The sequence below is a fragment of the Periophthalmus magnuspinnatus genome, chromosome 8 (genome assembly GCF_009829125.3).
Source record: "Periophthalmus magnuspinnatus isolate fPerMag1 chromosome 8, fPerMag1.2.pri, whole genome shotgun sequence".
Lineage (NCBI taxonomy): Eukaryota > Metazoa > Chordata > Actinopteri > Gobiiformes > Gobiidae > Periophthalmus > Periophthalmus magnuspinnatus.
The window spans coordinates 27,683,209-27,700,584 of NC_047133.1; the positions used below are offsets into that span (position 1 = coordinate 27,683,209).

At 37.2% G+C, this 17,376-nt stretch overlaps 1 protein-coding gene across 1 annotated transcript; it reads right to left on the reverse strand.

The window, feature by feature from the left end:
• Window positions 1-9,849: 9,849 nt before the first annotated feature.
• LOC117375401 (somatostatin receptor type 5-like) lies at window positions 9,850-13,523 on the reverse strand. Its single transcript, XM_033971698.2, has 4 exons — window positions 13,266-13,523; window positions 10,777-11,490; window positions 10,289-10,693; window positions 9,850-10,068 (listed from the first exon to the last, which is right to left on the reverse strand). Exons 2-4 carry the CDS (start codon window positions 11,458-11,460, stop codon window positions 10,006-10,008), a joined length of 1,152 nt encoding a protein of 383 aa, XP_033827589.1. The 5' UTR covers window positions 11,461-11,490; window positions 13,266-13,523; the 3' UTR covers window positions 9,850-10,005.
• Window positions 13,524-17,376: the final 3,853 nt, after the last annotated feature.

Consider the following 17,376-nt stretch of genomic DNA (forward strand, 5'->3'; position numbering starts at 1 on the left):
TACGATCATGAGGGAAATGTTATTGTCCCTTTCCCCGCTAGAGGGCAGCTGAAGAACACGTTTGTGTTAGTGCGCTGAGCTGAGCCTAGTGACTGCTTCAGTGATTAGATAAACTGGACATAATCAAGCAGTCCAACCTTAAAATAAAATGCAAATAAATACATTTAATCATAAATAAGTAGTATGAACGTTAAGTTTAGTATTTAGCATCTTAAAGTCTCCAACCATTTAACATGTGTAATTTGCACATGTGAACTCCCCCTAAAGAATCGCCTTAGCCTACATATCCTCAAAGAGATTAAACTTATTTTCATTATTTCTAATTTAATATTAGGCCTATAGCCTACATTTCGCACCCTTGAACTGTCAAGAAAAAACTGTTAAACTGGCAGAAAAATCTGTGAAACTGATAGAAAATCTAATAGACTACTTTTAGTACCACTCTAACGCCAATGCTGACTTTGAAAATGGGCGTATAATATACCAGATTTCACAACAATATTGAGTTTTGAAATGCATTATAAAGGACTTTAATTATTTTAAATCTGCTCATTTAACGTTGAACATTAAAGTAACATAATATTCATCTTGAACCAATTCTTCTTCCTTAGAATGAGAATCAGAATCAATTACACCAATGTAATAGATATCATTATGAACAACTAAGATGGTTAGATGTAAATGGATTACGATATAAATTGTAAGTTGAACCTGTCACAACTGGTAAACTGGACTCAAATGCAACACGAAGTGAACCGTCAAATGTCTCGAACTACAACAGAAAGTGTCCTTTAAGCAGGTAATTCAGAATATGCTAAATCAGGGACTACACAACTGAGGAATCAAGTCTTATTTAATGTCAACGAAAAGCTCTTCCACACTGGGGATTCAAATGGGGAAACAGGCTGGACCAATAAACTCAGGAACAGGTAACTCCAACAGATATAAATGCAGGTACAGAATTGCAGAAATGCAAACAACAGAGTATATCAGAGGAGCTTGAAAGTTGCTCTTGTCTAGTCAACAATCTATCAAGAACTAACTGAACAGAAGCAGTATATATAGGCTACCCTGAGCTGATTAGCACAATGAGAGGCAGCTGCTGGGAAACCAGGGAGGTAACAAAAGAAGGGCCGGAACAGGCTGAAAAACGGAGCCGGACTGAGGAAAGAAAATAAGCAAACAGGTAGAACTATGACAGAACCTCATTAATCCATTAAATGTACATTCAGTTTTTAGTTGTATTAATTGTTGTATTAATCTATTACAAATATGTTCATTTTATTTAGTATTTTAAAATTGGTCCATAATGCAAATTCAATTTTTTAAAATTGACCCAATTCAATTTTAAACATTGAACCAATTTATAATGTATTAACTGCTATAAATTAAACTAGTTTAGTTTAATTAATTTAATATATATCATTATGATCAATTAAGAATATGTAGATGTGTCTTACCATGTGTATGCTGATGACATCCAATTGTACTGCTCCTTCAATGATTCAGAGTTACATAAGTTAGCTGAGCTATTAAATTGTGTCTCATCTATTAAGGACTGGCTTGCTCACAACTGTCTTCAATTAAATTATAGGAAAACTGAAACTCTGATCATTGCTCCTGAAAAGAAAGTTCCTTTAATCAAACAATACCTGGGTTCTCTGGGCTCCTCTTCCCAGCCTAGCTTCAGAAACCTTGGTGTTCTATTTGACCAGTCAATGTCCCTGGACAGCCATTCTAGACAGTTGGTTAAAAACTGCTTCTTCCATCTGAGATCTATCTCCAAACTGAGGGCAATATTATCTAAATCTGATCCGGAATTGATTATTCATGCTTTTATTTCTTCTCGTTTAGATTATTGTAATTCTCTTTTTACTTGTTTTAACAAATCTGCAGTCACTCGTCTCCAGTTGGTCCAGAACGCTGCAGCAAGGCTTTTAACAGGAACCAACAGAAGGCCACACATCACTCCGGTTTTATCCTCTTTACACTGGTTACCTGTCAAATTTAGAATTGATTTTAAAATTTTAGTCTTGACTTTTAGAGCTTTTAATGGACAGGCCCCTGAATATATCTCGTAAATGCTGGTTCCTTACACCTCTGGCCGCTCCCTCCGGTCTTCGGGCCAAAATCTTTTGAAGGTCCCTAAGACCCGGTTTAAAACTCGAGGAGACCTGTCCTTTCAAGCAGTAGCCCCTAAACTGTGGAATGCCCTTCCCCTGTCTCTTCGTGTGGCTGACTCTGTTGACTCCTTTAAAAAGCAGCTGAAGACACTGTTATTCAGACAAGCTTTTAGTTAATTTACTACTCTTTGTCTTATTTTATCTGTTGAACATTTATTGTTGTTGTTAGCTTAAACCAATGCTTTACTTTTTTTCAGTGTACCATCTATGGTAGAAAAAAATCAAATACAGATACCCCAGTTTAAAACTGGGGTATCTGACTTTTTGGTTTCTCCCAAAAGAATAGGCTGTATTGTAAAAGCAGCACTTCATGACAAAATTAGGTTAGTATTTTTATTACTTTTCAACCCATAAGCACGATTTGCTGCGCTTCGGCAATCTACCCCTCTTTGCTGTCTGGAAAAAAATATGTTTTACAGTCATGAATGCAACCAAAACCTGATAAATGGCATTGGCCAAGAAAACAAGGGCTGAGCTAGTGGAGATGATCTGGCACAGTTCTTTATCAATTACATCTCTTTGTTTCTTTTCAGCACATAATGCTATAGGCTACTCTCTGGAACGTTTAAGCTCTGCTTGCAGAGAGACGTTTTAATCTTGTCACCTGTTCCATTTAATAAATCACTTTCCAACAATCAGGTCATGAAGCATCTGCTTTATGCAGGCATAATGTCATTTTAGATGCTGTTGTCTTTACAGTTATGGTAATTCATCAAGAAATACAGTTAAATTGTGTTCAAATGTATGGTGCTTTCCAGGGGACATAGTGAGAAAAAAAAAAAGGAAAAAAAAGACAGGGAACAATATTTTTGCAAAGGAACGCAAATATAAATGCAAATTTATCCCATTCTATAGGTTTAAATCCATTTCACGGTCAGCTGATATGAATTACACTGACTTTTATGTCAAATTAGGCTTAAAATAGACACATAACATCAGTGATGGCCCCTAGATATGGCATCACAGTGAGTGAGAAGCATCTTAAGAGGATTTTGCAGAACAGAGAGCATTCAAGGTGCAAGGACTTTTCCAAACTTGTTGTCCTTACCAAATTCATAAACACCCAACCACGAGGCTCGGGCCAACTTCATGGCTACAGGTGGATGTATGCTAAGTGCAGAGAGAATGGCTTACATTACAAAAGAGGATGTGCACATTGTTTTAAGAGAGCAGAGCCCCTGGAACTCTCCTAGTGTGTGGGCACAACAGTAACATGCTAAAAAATGAGGGCAGGTTAGAGAGCAGAGGGCAGTAAATTAGAAAATCTGCGTAATGAATCATACACTGACTAGGAGCTATTTGCTTTGGTTTGCTAGAAAATGTTTATTATGGATGTGGCACAAATACAAAACCACAGGGCTATGACCTAGTCACCTAGTTAATTATAATATCTTACAAACACATAATTCAGTTGTAATATCCCATAAAACTACAACTCTATGATCAATGCATCAGTGAATGCATCAGTCCATACTACCAAAATGTTATAACATATGTGTAAGGCAGTAGAATACTTATGATCAATAGCAGAATTTCCAAAGTTTCATCCTAAGAAAAGACATTTTTCTTTCCTCAGGAAAAACTGGACCATACAGCCCAAGTTTGGAATGAGCATTGTCAACATCAGCAACATTCAAAAACCTAAATGTTCTCAATGGTCAGCCTAATGGTCTGCCCAATGTGATGTATTCACTCACACAGAACTGTGTTGTGCACATGAGCATCTTTCTGCTATTCAAGAAGATACTCTTCAAAAATGCAAAAGGAGATCTCTCTTTTGTCAGGCTGTGCTTGTGATACAGAGGTTTATGAACTGTGGAGCATCCTGATGAAAGAATTTAACTTGTCCATACCAACTGAACCATATGGACATTGGACCTGAGTGTGAGAGAGAAGAGTGAGGATTTAATGTAATCTCTACAAGTATTTTTATATTGGTCCTTGTTAATAATAATAATAATGCCTTACACTTGTAATGCGCTTTACAGGCTTGTCAAAGCCTCTCAAAGCGCTACACTATAGTCATTATTCATTCATTTCCACACTTGGTGATGGTAAGCTACTATTGTAGCCACAGCTGCCCTGGGGAGACTGACGGAAGCGAGGCTGCCAATCTGCGCCATCGGCCCCTCCGACCACCATCTATCATTCACGCACACACCACTTTCATACTAGGCAATGTGGGTGAAGTGTCTTGCCTAAGGACACAACGACAGAACTTGGTCCGAGCGGTTTTGAAAGTAAATTTATTTTATGGCAATAACTGATACAAAAAATTCAACACATCATGGGATACCATTTGTGTATACTGTGCATAACACATCATTGAGTAGCCATTTGAGTTTATTGCAAACTATTTTCTAATCATAGAATCTAGCAACCATAAGGGAATAGTCCACTCTGCTAACTGATGGATAATGAGATTAAGAAACCAACTATATGTATGTATGTATGTATGTATGTATGTATGTATGTATGTATGTATGTAACATTTTTGTAATGATCAATAGACCATAACAAGTGTCTTTTATTAACTGCATTATTAAAACATATGTGTTGACACCAATTAGATATGGAAAAATATAGATTTTTAGGAAGACATGTTTGACATTACAAACTCTGTTCTTTTAAAACGTATCCTGAGGTTACATAAAAAATTATAAAATAGCATGTTGCGAAAGTGCTTTTAGCGCATTTAAATTAATCTGAAGCAGATGCCTGAGCCATCTCAGCTGGCTCCTCTTGACGTGGAGGAACAGTGGCTCTACTGCAACCATAGGTGAGGGCAGAGACATACACTGAGTGGTAAATCGAGACCTTTGCCTTTCAAGTCAGCAGTCCGAAACTGTGACCACATCACTGAAGACACTGCACCGATCCACCTGTCAATCTCACACTTTATCCTTACCTCAGTCGTGAACAAGACCCTGAAATACTTGAACTCTGCCACTTAAGGCAAAGACTCTCCATCCACCTTGAGATGAAGATGAAATCCTGTGGTCCCCAAAGCTGACCCCTCTGGCCCCTGACTGCACCTAGAAATTCTGTCCATAAATACAATGAACAGAATAAAGGGCAGCCCTGGCGGAGTCCAACATGCCCTGGGAACAGATCTGATTTACACAGGGGCCACCACTCCGGTTTGCCAATCCAGAGGTACTGCCCCCGACCTCCACTGGATGTTGCAGAGATGTGTCAGCCAAGACCACCCCATCCAAAAGTTATTTTCAAATAAATCTTGGTTAAGCACAAGTTCAAACTGTGTCAATCTGGCCACTTATGCCTGAATTTGGTGTTCAGCTAACGTGTTAGCATAGATTGGTGTAGATATTTGAATGCCAGATATTTATAGAGCTTTGCTTAATCTATTTGTTAAATAGTTAGTCCTCCACACTTTCTCTGCATGCGTCTGAAATATTTCTTCGTCCTGGACATTTCTAGACCATCATCCATTGCTGAGCCCTTGTCAGCATTTAAGCCTTCAAGTCACAATTATATTTGCGTTCTCTTGTAAAAATGTTATGTTCCCTCACAAAAGTATTGCATTCCCTTGCAAATAATATTTAAAATGTTTTTGACTACATCCCCTAGGTGGAGCTGTACATGCCTCATAAAATTTACAGATGACAGATGTTTTGCAGTGGTCTTGTTTTCTCACACTCTCCTTTGCTCAACTCTCTGTAGACTTTTCTACATTTGTTATTCAGAAGTAGTGCACTGGAGTGTAATTCAAAGTGTCCGGAACAAAGTGTACAGATTGGGTTATTCATGGTAAATGTAATCAAATGTCAATTACAGCTGGCATAACATTAATTATGTTTACGATGCTTGTATAAGTTCATTTCCTATTATAGGTAAAATTGTGGTTACAATCAAACTTCTGTGGTGAAGCCAGCAACCATTCAGCCCTTTTTCTTGCTGCTCACTTGGTATAAATGCAGTATTTATCCTAATAACCACACTGAACCACTATTTAATCCCTGTCACACTAAATGTAGTATCGGTGTTGGAATGTGCAGTGAGATTAGGGAGTAGACTAAAGAAAAGCAGACGATGAGGCGCTGGTATCCTGAACTCTTCCTTATAGGTCGGTTTGCCACAGTCTCTAAGCATTTACTTCATACACACACACAACCACATCCTGCAGTGAAATCTGTTACACAATGTTTATATGATCCAGTGCTTGAAAACCCTGGGGAGAACATTGTAATTGTTTTTGGCTTAACCCCTTTAGGCTTCAAAATGATTCCAAAAATAAAAGCAGAGGTTATGTTCAAGTTTCCATGTTGAGTAAAAGAAAGGATGTCATCATCTGAAGCCAAGCCAAAGAAAAGAACACTTCCGCAGATATGAAACATTTTATGTTTTAATTAATTGGTTGAATTATAATCTGTAAAGTGCCACCAAATTAATAAAAATATCACCTAGCCTAAGCTTTTCAAAATCAAAAACAGAACATAAAAAGAAATTCAAGAGTACCTCTTCTTAAAAAAAAATATTTAAGATACAAGTATCTCCTGGAGGCTGGGATGAACACTGCTGCCTAATGTGGCAAGTTTTATTTAGACAGATTTATTTTGTTGGCATGGAGATGGCAACACATAATCACGGTTACTTCCATCCTCACGACTAGTGCGTTAGCCTCTAGTATAGCTTTAGAGACTCAAGCTGCAATGTACCAGCCCCCAGAACTGATGTGGCTGGTATTTAAGCGTGCACGTCCATTCTGTTGTAATTGCCGATGACATGTGCTCCCTGCTGTGGACTCATCCTACTTTGGTGGATTATATTGTACAGTCAGCCACCCAAATTTCATCAGAGGAGTGGTTTAAAAAAATACTAAAAACCGACATTGTTGGTATCACCATTAAGTGAATTGTCTCTTGCACAATACTGTACAACTCCAAAAATGCAGATTTTTTTTCAAGAGGCCTTTGTGTTGAAATAGCCTACATTATTTAAAACATATGTGTGAGGAGGTTTCCAAGAATCTGAGGTATTACAGACACCAAAATGATATTAAAAAGAGTACATTTTGTGACTTTTAGCTACAGTCTAATAATGACACTGTACTTAAAGAGAATCATTAAAATTACCCAGTTTATATTACTTTCTTATGGAACATCAACAAGTAATATACCTTAGGAATAACATTAGGAGTTTAGTCAATCATTGCACTACAGTGATCAAAACATCTGAGAATTCTGCAGTCAGCTCTCAGCAAGTTATTAGAAAGGTTAAATCAGTAACCCAACAGCCTCTAGCTAGCTCATATTTTAGAGTCAAAGCTAATATCTCCCACACGTTCTCCAATGTATTTCAGAACATGATTGTAGAGGTCTAAACAGCAGAGTTAGGTTTTAAATTGATACAAATATTTAGCTGTTTGTTATTGGCCTATCAGTATTCAGTGGTTGATGAATTTTCTTTGTATGCTGCAGTCATGGATAAGAACCTCATCTTGGCCAAATTGCTGAGGCTCAAGACATTAAACACATATCAGTGAGTCCACTAATGAAGATGTGGTTTAATGTAAATTGCTTCTTTTAGTCAATGGCTTGCTTTGAACACATGACAGATATACAATTGTTCACAATTTGAGCAAAGCAATACCAGGAGTTTTTGTATCCTGTAATTACACTGTTTGGTGAATGATTGACCTAAAGAAGCCCAAAAACTCACAAAATAAAACTGTTTTTGATCAAATTGCAATTAGTAAAGAAAGGTTTTGTTTGCTCCCATTTGACAGAAACTAATTTTCTACAGCATAATTAAATGTATTTTTTATTAATAGAAGCACTATTTAATTTGCTTGAAGATGTTATTGCTTTGCCAGGAAAATGCCACCGGACCAAGTCACAGGTCTAATTTATGGAGAGACAAGCACACACAGAAAGAATGCATTGCATTTTCAAGGTATTTTGGAGCAATAAAAACATGTTATTTAGAAATACAGCTTTAATGCCATACTACAGCAATAACACCTCCCCTAAAATGTAGTTTATTTATCAGTATAATAATTATCCATAGTTTTTGACATGGTAGCTAATGACAAAGAAAATGGCAGCAAGACTGGTGCTCTATGGTATGTACTATTAGCTAGCCAGGCTACAAGGTAGCCAATCATTAATTATTTTAATAATTTTAATAGCTTTCTCCACTGTTCCACTAATTTCCGTTTGATGATGACATCTGTTTCACTTGTAACATATAAATAGGGCATTGTGCTTTAATCGTGTCCTGCCTTGTTATATCACAGACAGCTTGTTTGAAGAAACAGAAAGATAACAATGCCTGTGTTGTCAGTTGAGGAGTAAGGGTAAACAGGGTTAGTTGCTGTTGACACATGAGTGCTCTGAAAACATGTGATTGATCTGGGTCCTACTGGAGATAATTCACGAGGTAATGGAGAGGAAACACCTGGAAATCTCACCTGTTTCTTGGAAGTCACAAGTGAGTTAAAATATTTCTGTGCTATTGACTGTTTGATAAAAGCAGCTCTTTGAAATGACTTTCAGGCTGTCAAGAGCAGTGTGACCATAAACACCGGGGTATCCAGAATCAGCAGGAGCATTGGAGTGTTTCTACCCATACACTGTCTCCGCTTGTCAGTAAACACATGTGCAATAGGGGCTAAGACTGACGATGTAAAATGGATGGAACATGCCTCCTTTATATCTCAAAATAGTTGCGGGTCATAAAATTTTAACACATTTCTATCTGTCATTTTTACATTATGCAGCTTACACAAAGTATTGCATAGTCTGTCAATCCAACAAGCTAAAATGTTTATGGTTCTGTCGAAGTAATTTCCCACAGCTGTAGTTTTTCTCTTTACCCCATTAGAGTCTCTGTGGGAATAACATTTTGGCACTGGGCAGGATGAAAAAGACATAAAAAACTGAGTGAATTGATTTTGAGTGGGAGCATAAGTGCAAAGTATAGTTATGATAATGCATGGGCTTTAATACATTTTGGACAAAGAAAAAGTGTAACATCATGTGGGTGAACGGGTGTCTCGGCCAGGGACACAATGGTACTGCACTGACTGGAGCTGACATCAAAGACCAATATACTAGACCTATATACCACCTTTTACTTTATATAATTTCAATTTATAAATAGCTTGTTTTGAATTCATCCATAGCAATGAAAGATATGACATTTTTTGTTCTAACGACTGAAACCACCACCAAACACAACAAACGAAATTTAGCAAAGACGACTTTGATTTACTTGAACTGATGAATTATGAAAGTGTGCAGTATATACAACTGTAAAAGATTTGCAAAATCAGTAATAAAATGGAGAAGTACAGTAAAACAAACGCTACACAAAATATTCAACCCAGCAGAATCGAGCAATTTAAAGGTGCACTATGGAACATGTCTGGTGGATGGTCTGCCACCTACTTGTTTCCCTGGAGATGTTATGGCTTTGGCTAGAATGTCCTCTGTATGGTATCTATCTGTCTCCATGGAGAAAAGCTGGGGATGCTATCTGGCCAGGACAGATCTGTGGAGAGGAGAGCCCGCTCCTAGTAAGAAAGTATGATTCTCAAGATATTTTTGGGGAAATAAAAACGCCTGTTACTGATGCAAGGCAAGTTACATAATGCACCTTTAAATCTATTAATCTTTTTTTTTTTTTTTTTTTTTTTTTTTTTACTAACAAGTCAATACAACCAGACACATAACAAATGTATAGTACAATATAAAGAACTGTACAAATTGGTTCCATGTGTTCTCAGTATCTTTAGTCACATAGACTAGGGTGCATCCCCAGTCCAATAAAAAAACTTGAAATTGTCCAATTTTAAAGTTTACAACATGGAGGACTTCAACTGCTCATTGTTGGTTTGGGCACTCCTCTCCATTTGAATGCACTGTAAAAATACAACAGAAGAATTGGTCAAGAAATTAATAGCCATAGCACAAATATGAATATGAAAAACTGTTAAGAAAATGACCTCATCTGACTTCAAATGACCTCATCTGACCTCATCTGATGTATCATATTTATATTTATTGAATGAATATTTTGTCACCACAGAACTATTCAATTTGAACCAAACATAAGGACATAACCAAAGTTTCCTTCCTTACCTGATTACCCATTGTACCATTCTTTACTCTCGGTGAAGCTGGGACTTGGGTGGGCAATGCTCGATCTAGGTTTGGTGTGAGGGCCTGCTGATCCATTGTAATGCCCTCAGTGGGTTTGTTGAAACAGAGCACCTTCTGGAAACTCTGCTTGAAGTTATCAGACAGGAAGCCATAGAGGATGGGATTGGAGCACGAGTTGACATAGGTTAATATGACCAGAATGAAGTAGATTGCAATATTAAAGCTGCTCTCAGGGATTGTATAAACCAGGTTGACGATGTTGGTGGTAAAAAATGGCAGCCAGCACAGGACGAAAACCAGAACAATGATCACCACCATGCGGGTCACCTTACGCTCAGACTTTCGACGCTTTGTTAGCCCGGCTTTTGCACCTGCTGACCTGACCTGAAACCATTAGAAGAATGACTCGATTTAATTACAAAAGTCACATAATCAAATACAGCAGAATAAAGGTTGTTTTCCATTACCTTGATGACAAGTAGGAGGTAGCACAGGCAGATTACCACTACTGGACCGAAGAAACCCAAGATGGCCGTGACGAGGATGAAAACATTTGACCACAAGTTATTGGGCTCGGGCCATGTTATGTTGCAGTTGTTAAAATTGTCTTGAACATTTGAAAAGATTGTTACTGGCAAAGCAATGAGAAAGGAAACTACCCACATCATTGCGTTGAGTATCTTTGCCACCTTTGGCTTTCTCCACTTGACACTCCTCATAGGGTGAACCACAGCCAGGTAACGATCAATACTCATCATCGTAAGGCAAAACGTAGAGGTAAACTGGCTCATTATATCAGCTGTCATGTACGTTTTACACAGGAACTCCCCATAAGGCCAGTAGAACAGCACATTTTGAGTGCACAGAAAGGGAATGCCGAGAATATAGAGTTCATCAGCCAAGGCCAAGTTGAGAATGTACAGGTTGGTCACAGTCTTCATCTTGGCATATCGGACCACCACGTAAATAACCAACGTGTTTCCAAGGAGACCAACAATAAATATAATAATGAAGACGACAGCAGTGGCATAAGTGGTGACACTGTCAGGCATTTCAGTTCCTGGGGAGGAGTTGTTGTTGTGAATTGAAACAGTGGGGGCAGAGGATGTGCCGCTATCATTGCCAGAGAATGTCCAGTTATAATCCCCCATCTTAATCGAGTATGAAGATTGCAGAGGCAGCTGCAAAGTCACAGAATTATAGTTATTGCTTTGTGGGCAGCAACTTGTCTAAGATACAGCTGACGTATAAATGACAAAAAACACAAATTCATTGGAAAAGATATTATGCAAAGTGCGGATGTTTCTCTTGGGAGTAATTGGATATGGCAGCATTCTGGGAAAATATGCATATTTGACTTCTGCAACAAAATTGTCTGGGAAAGTATCCAAAATGTAAAATTTCCTGATGTCCTTAAAAAGAACAATAAGTACTGTAGCCCAAATTTGTATTCAAGATTCCAAAGGCAAAATAAAATATAAAACATATAATAATAGGACATTATTACAGTATTACAGTATTAACTTACTTTAAAACTAATTAAACACTTCATCATTGTGGAAATTGCAGCCCATACTGCTGGAGGCCTATAGAGATCACAGACTTTCCAAAAAAAATGTCTTTTAAAAGTTCAAAAGCTTGCTTGGGGATAATTTGCTATGTGGTAACTAATGACCACAATACCGATCATTTTAATTAAAATCTATTTCTGAAACTTTATAAACTGCAAAGTTATTAAAACATTTCACAAAATCTGGCATTTTAAACAGCCTGTTTGGACTGGAATGTTATGGATATTAGTTACCATTTAGCTGGTTAGCCTCCCCAATGCCTTTGAACTCTTAATATTGTATATATGAATTTTGAATTATTTGAAGTCTATGGAAAAATTAATGGAAAATTTACTTCCAAAACTGTTGATCTCCATTCTGGAAAAAGCCTACCATGCTGACTCGCTGGCACAGTGACTCATAAATTCATCCACTAATGTGAGACGAGCCTGGGGTCACTCTAGAGGTTTCAGTTGACTTATGCGTGACCTAAAGTAATATTACCAGTAATGTCTTTTTTTTTTTTTTTTTGCCAGACATAGCAACTTGTGGCTATGAAATGTGTTTCAAAAATAAACGGTGTGACGTTGGGACGCAGTGAACCATGCACATAAACATGAAGTGTGATGCACAGCCCGCAGGAGGCTGTTGGGAAAACAAACATGTACAGGCTCCAGGAGCTAGACTGAACACTGCAATAGGCCCAGTTCACAGAATCAATGGAGGGCATAATAGGTATTCTGTTTAGCAAAAAGTCATCAACTCAACAATAAAAAAAACCAAAACAAAAAATGTATAAAATATGTATTGATGATAAAAAAAAAAATCTTTATAAACATTTACTTAAAACTGAAATTATATCAATATGTATAGACCATCTCCAAATATTTTTGCAGATATTTAAATTTTTATTTCATTAAATTTCTACCACACAAAATGCTGGAGTTGCCTGCACTGTGTGTATCAGATCAATGAATGAAACCTGCTTGTGATTGATTAAGTATCTTTAGTATACTGTAGGCTTATATGCATATGTTGGTACAAGAATCATGCAAGTAGTCACATTGTACCATTGTAGAATTCATCACTTTCTATGTAACTGTTTGCTGATGTTACCCCCTTCTTTGGTGGGAACATATCTTGTCCACTCAGTATTTAAATGTATTTGAGAATTCTGACAATAATATTACAATATCACACTGATGGTAATAAATCACATCTTGAATTAGGAAGAATACTAAAACAAAAGTAACTCTGGTTGGTTTAAAAAAAAAAAAAGCACAATAATAACAATACACATATTGTAATTTCAGTCAGTACAATACCAAGATCATCTCTAATAATATTGATGATCTAATGCCTAAAATCACAACTGTAATAAAGTTTAATTTTGCACATCCACATACCTGTTTACCCGTCTTAAGTGAACCTCATCCTCTGGTCCAGCTCCAGCTTCTTTCACAGTTTTGGGAAAATTACTGTGTTTCTCAAATCTTACTCTTTGCGTTTCACCCCCAGACACTCCTCACGATTGGCTTTTCATCTTAAGTCGAGCTGATCCCGGTTGGCTCATTTTCCCCATGAGGTGTGAACACTTGTCACCTGTGCATTCTTAGGAAATCCTCTAAAGGGAAGCACAGATGAGCACAGAGGCAAGTCAACAGTATTTATGTGAACAACCACAACCCTCTTTGGATGTGAAAGTCCCACCCACTGGGAAAATGGCAATTACTTCACAGTCCAAAGTAAAGCCTGCAGTGCTCTCTCTCCTTCTTTTCCTAGACAGACTATACAGCTGTATTCTAGTAAATAGTAAAAGGATGACAATTCAGCTGAACTATAGGTGTTTGCTTGGCAGTAAAACAGTTTGACGGCATCATTTATTTACTTAAGAATAAATCTATAAAAATGGGATAAGGACATAGGGCAGTTTAAGCAAGCCCCCCCAGCATTAACAAGTGGTACATGTGCGATGTCTCATTCTTCTTATATTTTTCCACCTGCAGCCTTGAGAACGTCATTAGTGATAGTTAGAAGTTTATGACATATTTATGAGACCACTTGGACCTGCTGAAACAGACAGAAGAGGCAGATTTATGGACATATGATATAAAAGTAAACAGTGCCACCCAGCTGTGTGACAGAGACAGTGATTTGTGTTGTGGTGCTCACATCACCACAACACACAGCTCATTACTGCTCTGTGTGCACTGACATTTAATGTCCAGCATTCTATCTTATTATAGAAAAAGTATATACCAAACACCTTCTATACATTCAATTATGGAAAGTTGTAACAGAGATGTGTTGATAAAGAACAGAAATGAAAGTAAACAGAGTTGTCAAGCTCCACAAAAGAGCTGCAAAACATGATAATAGAGGTAGTTTTTATAGTCCCCAATACCAGACATCGCGTTCTCTGTCATAGTCTATATTTTGATTCCCATAGTTAGAAGTGTTTTGCACAGTAAAAACAGCTTTATAACCTGTCCAAAAAGCATTATAACAACAAGTATAAACATACCACCTCAATAATAAAGAATGCACACATATTGGAGATCTTTATATATTTTGTTTTTTAATTTAATTTGAATTGTGTAAGGTGCACATATAATCAAGTTCAAGAGGGATATTGGCCTCTCCTTTAAAAAAAAAAGTGTGTTTATCCAAAACTCATCCAAGGTGATATGAGTGAGATTTATGTGAGGGCGGTTTTAGTGGTTTCAAGAAGATATCTGCCAGAATACATCAATGCTTCACCCCAGAGCAAATGTATTGAGTTGACTGAAGTAGCCTGGCGCCTATAGGGTCATCTGGTCGGCTCTGACCAAATCAATAGCTCTTAATGTCTGTCGCAGTACACAAGACATCTGCATTATAATTTTTACAGAGAACACAGACTCCAACCAACAGACACCAACCAACTTCAGCAGGTTTTTCTGAAACCCCAAATTTTAGTGGGTGTACGAAACATTACTGACAACAAAATAGTTAGAGGGGGGCTGTAGAGTTAGTTTCTGTAAAACATCTTAGACTGTCTTCTCAGGGGAGGAACTCTTTACCTGCTCACATCGGCCAACCTTCAAAAAACAAGCAACAGCAGCAATGTCATCATATGTAAACTGTGTGTGGAAAAGAGAGAGAATATGGGAGAGCGGGAGGGAGAGAGGGCTGGAGGAGAAACAGTGAGACTGAGAAATGTGAGTGCATGAGTTTGTGAGTGTGATATTTTTATACTATTTGATTCTCTTGACAAATGTATTGTATTTATTGCTTTTTCTACAAATAATCCTATTGCTCTTTAATGAAATCTGAACTGTTAAAAGCCCTTCTGGGAAATGGTGTTGCGAATTAGCCTAGGCCATGAACGCTGTGATACCCACATCAGATTACATAATTGTTAATCTATGTTTGTTGTATTTGTCCTTATTGAAATAAATGAACACAATAAAAGATTGAATATAGTTTACAGTTACTCCAGAGTCAGTGGATTTATCATCTGCAGCTCCAAAGTGCTCAGGCACCACATGATAAACAATAATATCTCTATGAAAAGAACTAAGCTCACTAACTATGCTGTACATATAGACATATTATATTACATATGATGTCACAGCCGTGTGCCATTGAATATCTAAATGTCACTATCAGATTAAATGTAAAAAATAAAATAAAAATAAAAATCTGTATCCAAGTTGGGACTATTCCTGAAATTTGAATAACATCACAACCAAAATTGTAGAAATGAATCTGAAGTGAAAACGAAACCTTTGTCAGACAGGGCTCACTATAGAAATACATCTCTGTGTAATTCAATGACATAAGACACAGCATATGTCCTCCCGCAGCAAGGTATTAGCATTATTAGATTCACCAGATGGGTTCTGTTGTGCTTTCATATTGATAAGTGAGTTTGCATAATTTAATAACGCTGATTAAATGATGCAGGCCAAAGCTGTGATATATTAAAGCTAAAAATTATGTACAAATGCTCACTGATGAGACTACACATTTTGCCACTCCACCTGTTGGTTATTCTCCAGAAACTCTAGAGTGTTTGCCAAGCTCCTAATGATGCTTATACTATGATTAGCCCTCAGTATACTCCTCCATTCCCAGAGGGAGGCCCTGGGACTGGAGCATGTACAAGCTAGGACCACTCATCACTGCAGAAGTTTAATGGAGGATAATGAGCATTAAAATGCGTAGGTGTGAATCTGACTCATGTTTTATATGTGGCCACTGAAAGTTGTACGTTGTGATGCAGCAACAGTTATCTGACAAATTCAAAGAACAGCACATAAAATAATCACACATGTACAGAAACACATACATATAAATGCATTACCATCTAAATAATGAGGAAAATAAAGCAATTATGAAAAAACAAAAGTAAAATGCTAGACAACATTCACCAAAGCAATCATTATACATATTATAAATGACTAATCCAACACCACCGAGTGAAAATACAGTATTATTTTTATTTTGTTAGAGTTGGCTTACTGAAATCACTTTGAATTCACCTAATGATGGAAATAGAGCTGCCAAAGAGTTCAGTGCATGGGTTTATTCACGTAACAGTCCCATTGTTCAGTGACATCTACTGGTACCCCAGTGGGTTTGCAGGTTGCCAGGCGTCAAACAGATGGAAATTAACCAAAGCACCTCTGTTTAAGTGGGACAAAGCGTGAAAATGTGGGTCATATTGTTGGAAAAAATATGTATTTTTATTTATTTTATGCTCCGCTCCCCGTTTGATCAAGACGCCTTAATTCCTGCATTTTGCTGCATTTGTTGCATTTTTTCCCTCAAATCCAGGAATCAAAGCAACAAATACAACATCGGTCTGAACAATTTCCCCTTCGTGCAGTTTGAGTCTGCATTGTCAGCGATTTAATAATAAGAGCACGGGGTGATCAAAGAGGATTTATTTTGACAGAGCCACAGGAAAATGTCCGCTCTTATATCAGCTTCGTATGGAAGCCCGTTTCCGCCATGAAAAAAAAAATAAAAGCCCCACAGAAAGTCGAAATTACGAGTTTTAAACTCGTAATTATGAGTTTTAAACTCGTAATTATGAGTTTAAAACTCGTAATTATGAGTTTAAAACTCGTAATTATGAGTTTAAAACTCGTAATTATGAGTTTAAAACTCGTAATTATGAGTTTAAAACTCGTAATTACGAGTTTAAAACTCGTAATTTCGACTTTTAAAACTACTAATTATGAGTTTAAAACTCGTAATTAGGACTTTTAAAAGTATGAATTATGAGTTTATAACTCGTAATTTTGGGAATGTAACATTTACAAAAAGTGAACCTTATCAATTTTGATTAAATGAATTTGGTATTTTAATAATTTCCTCAATAAACCAGCGGGGTTGTGACCAGCTGGCACTCTGCTCAGACCAGGAAAACGAGCGCTCACAGACACAGAGCACAGCTCATGAGTGGTCAGAACAGCACTCAGGGCCCACTGATTTGTTCAAGACGCCAGAAACTTTACTGGAGCTTAA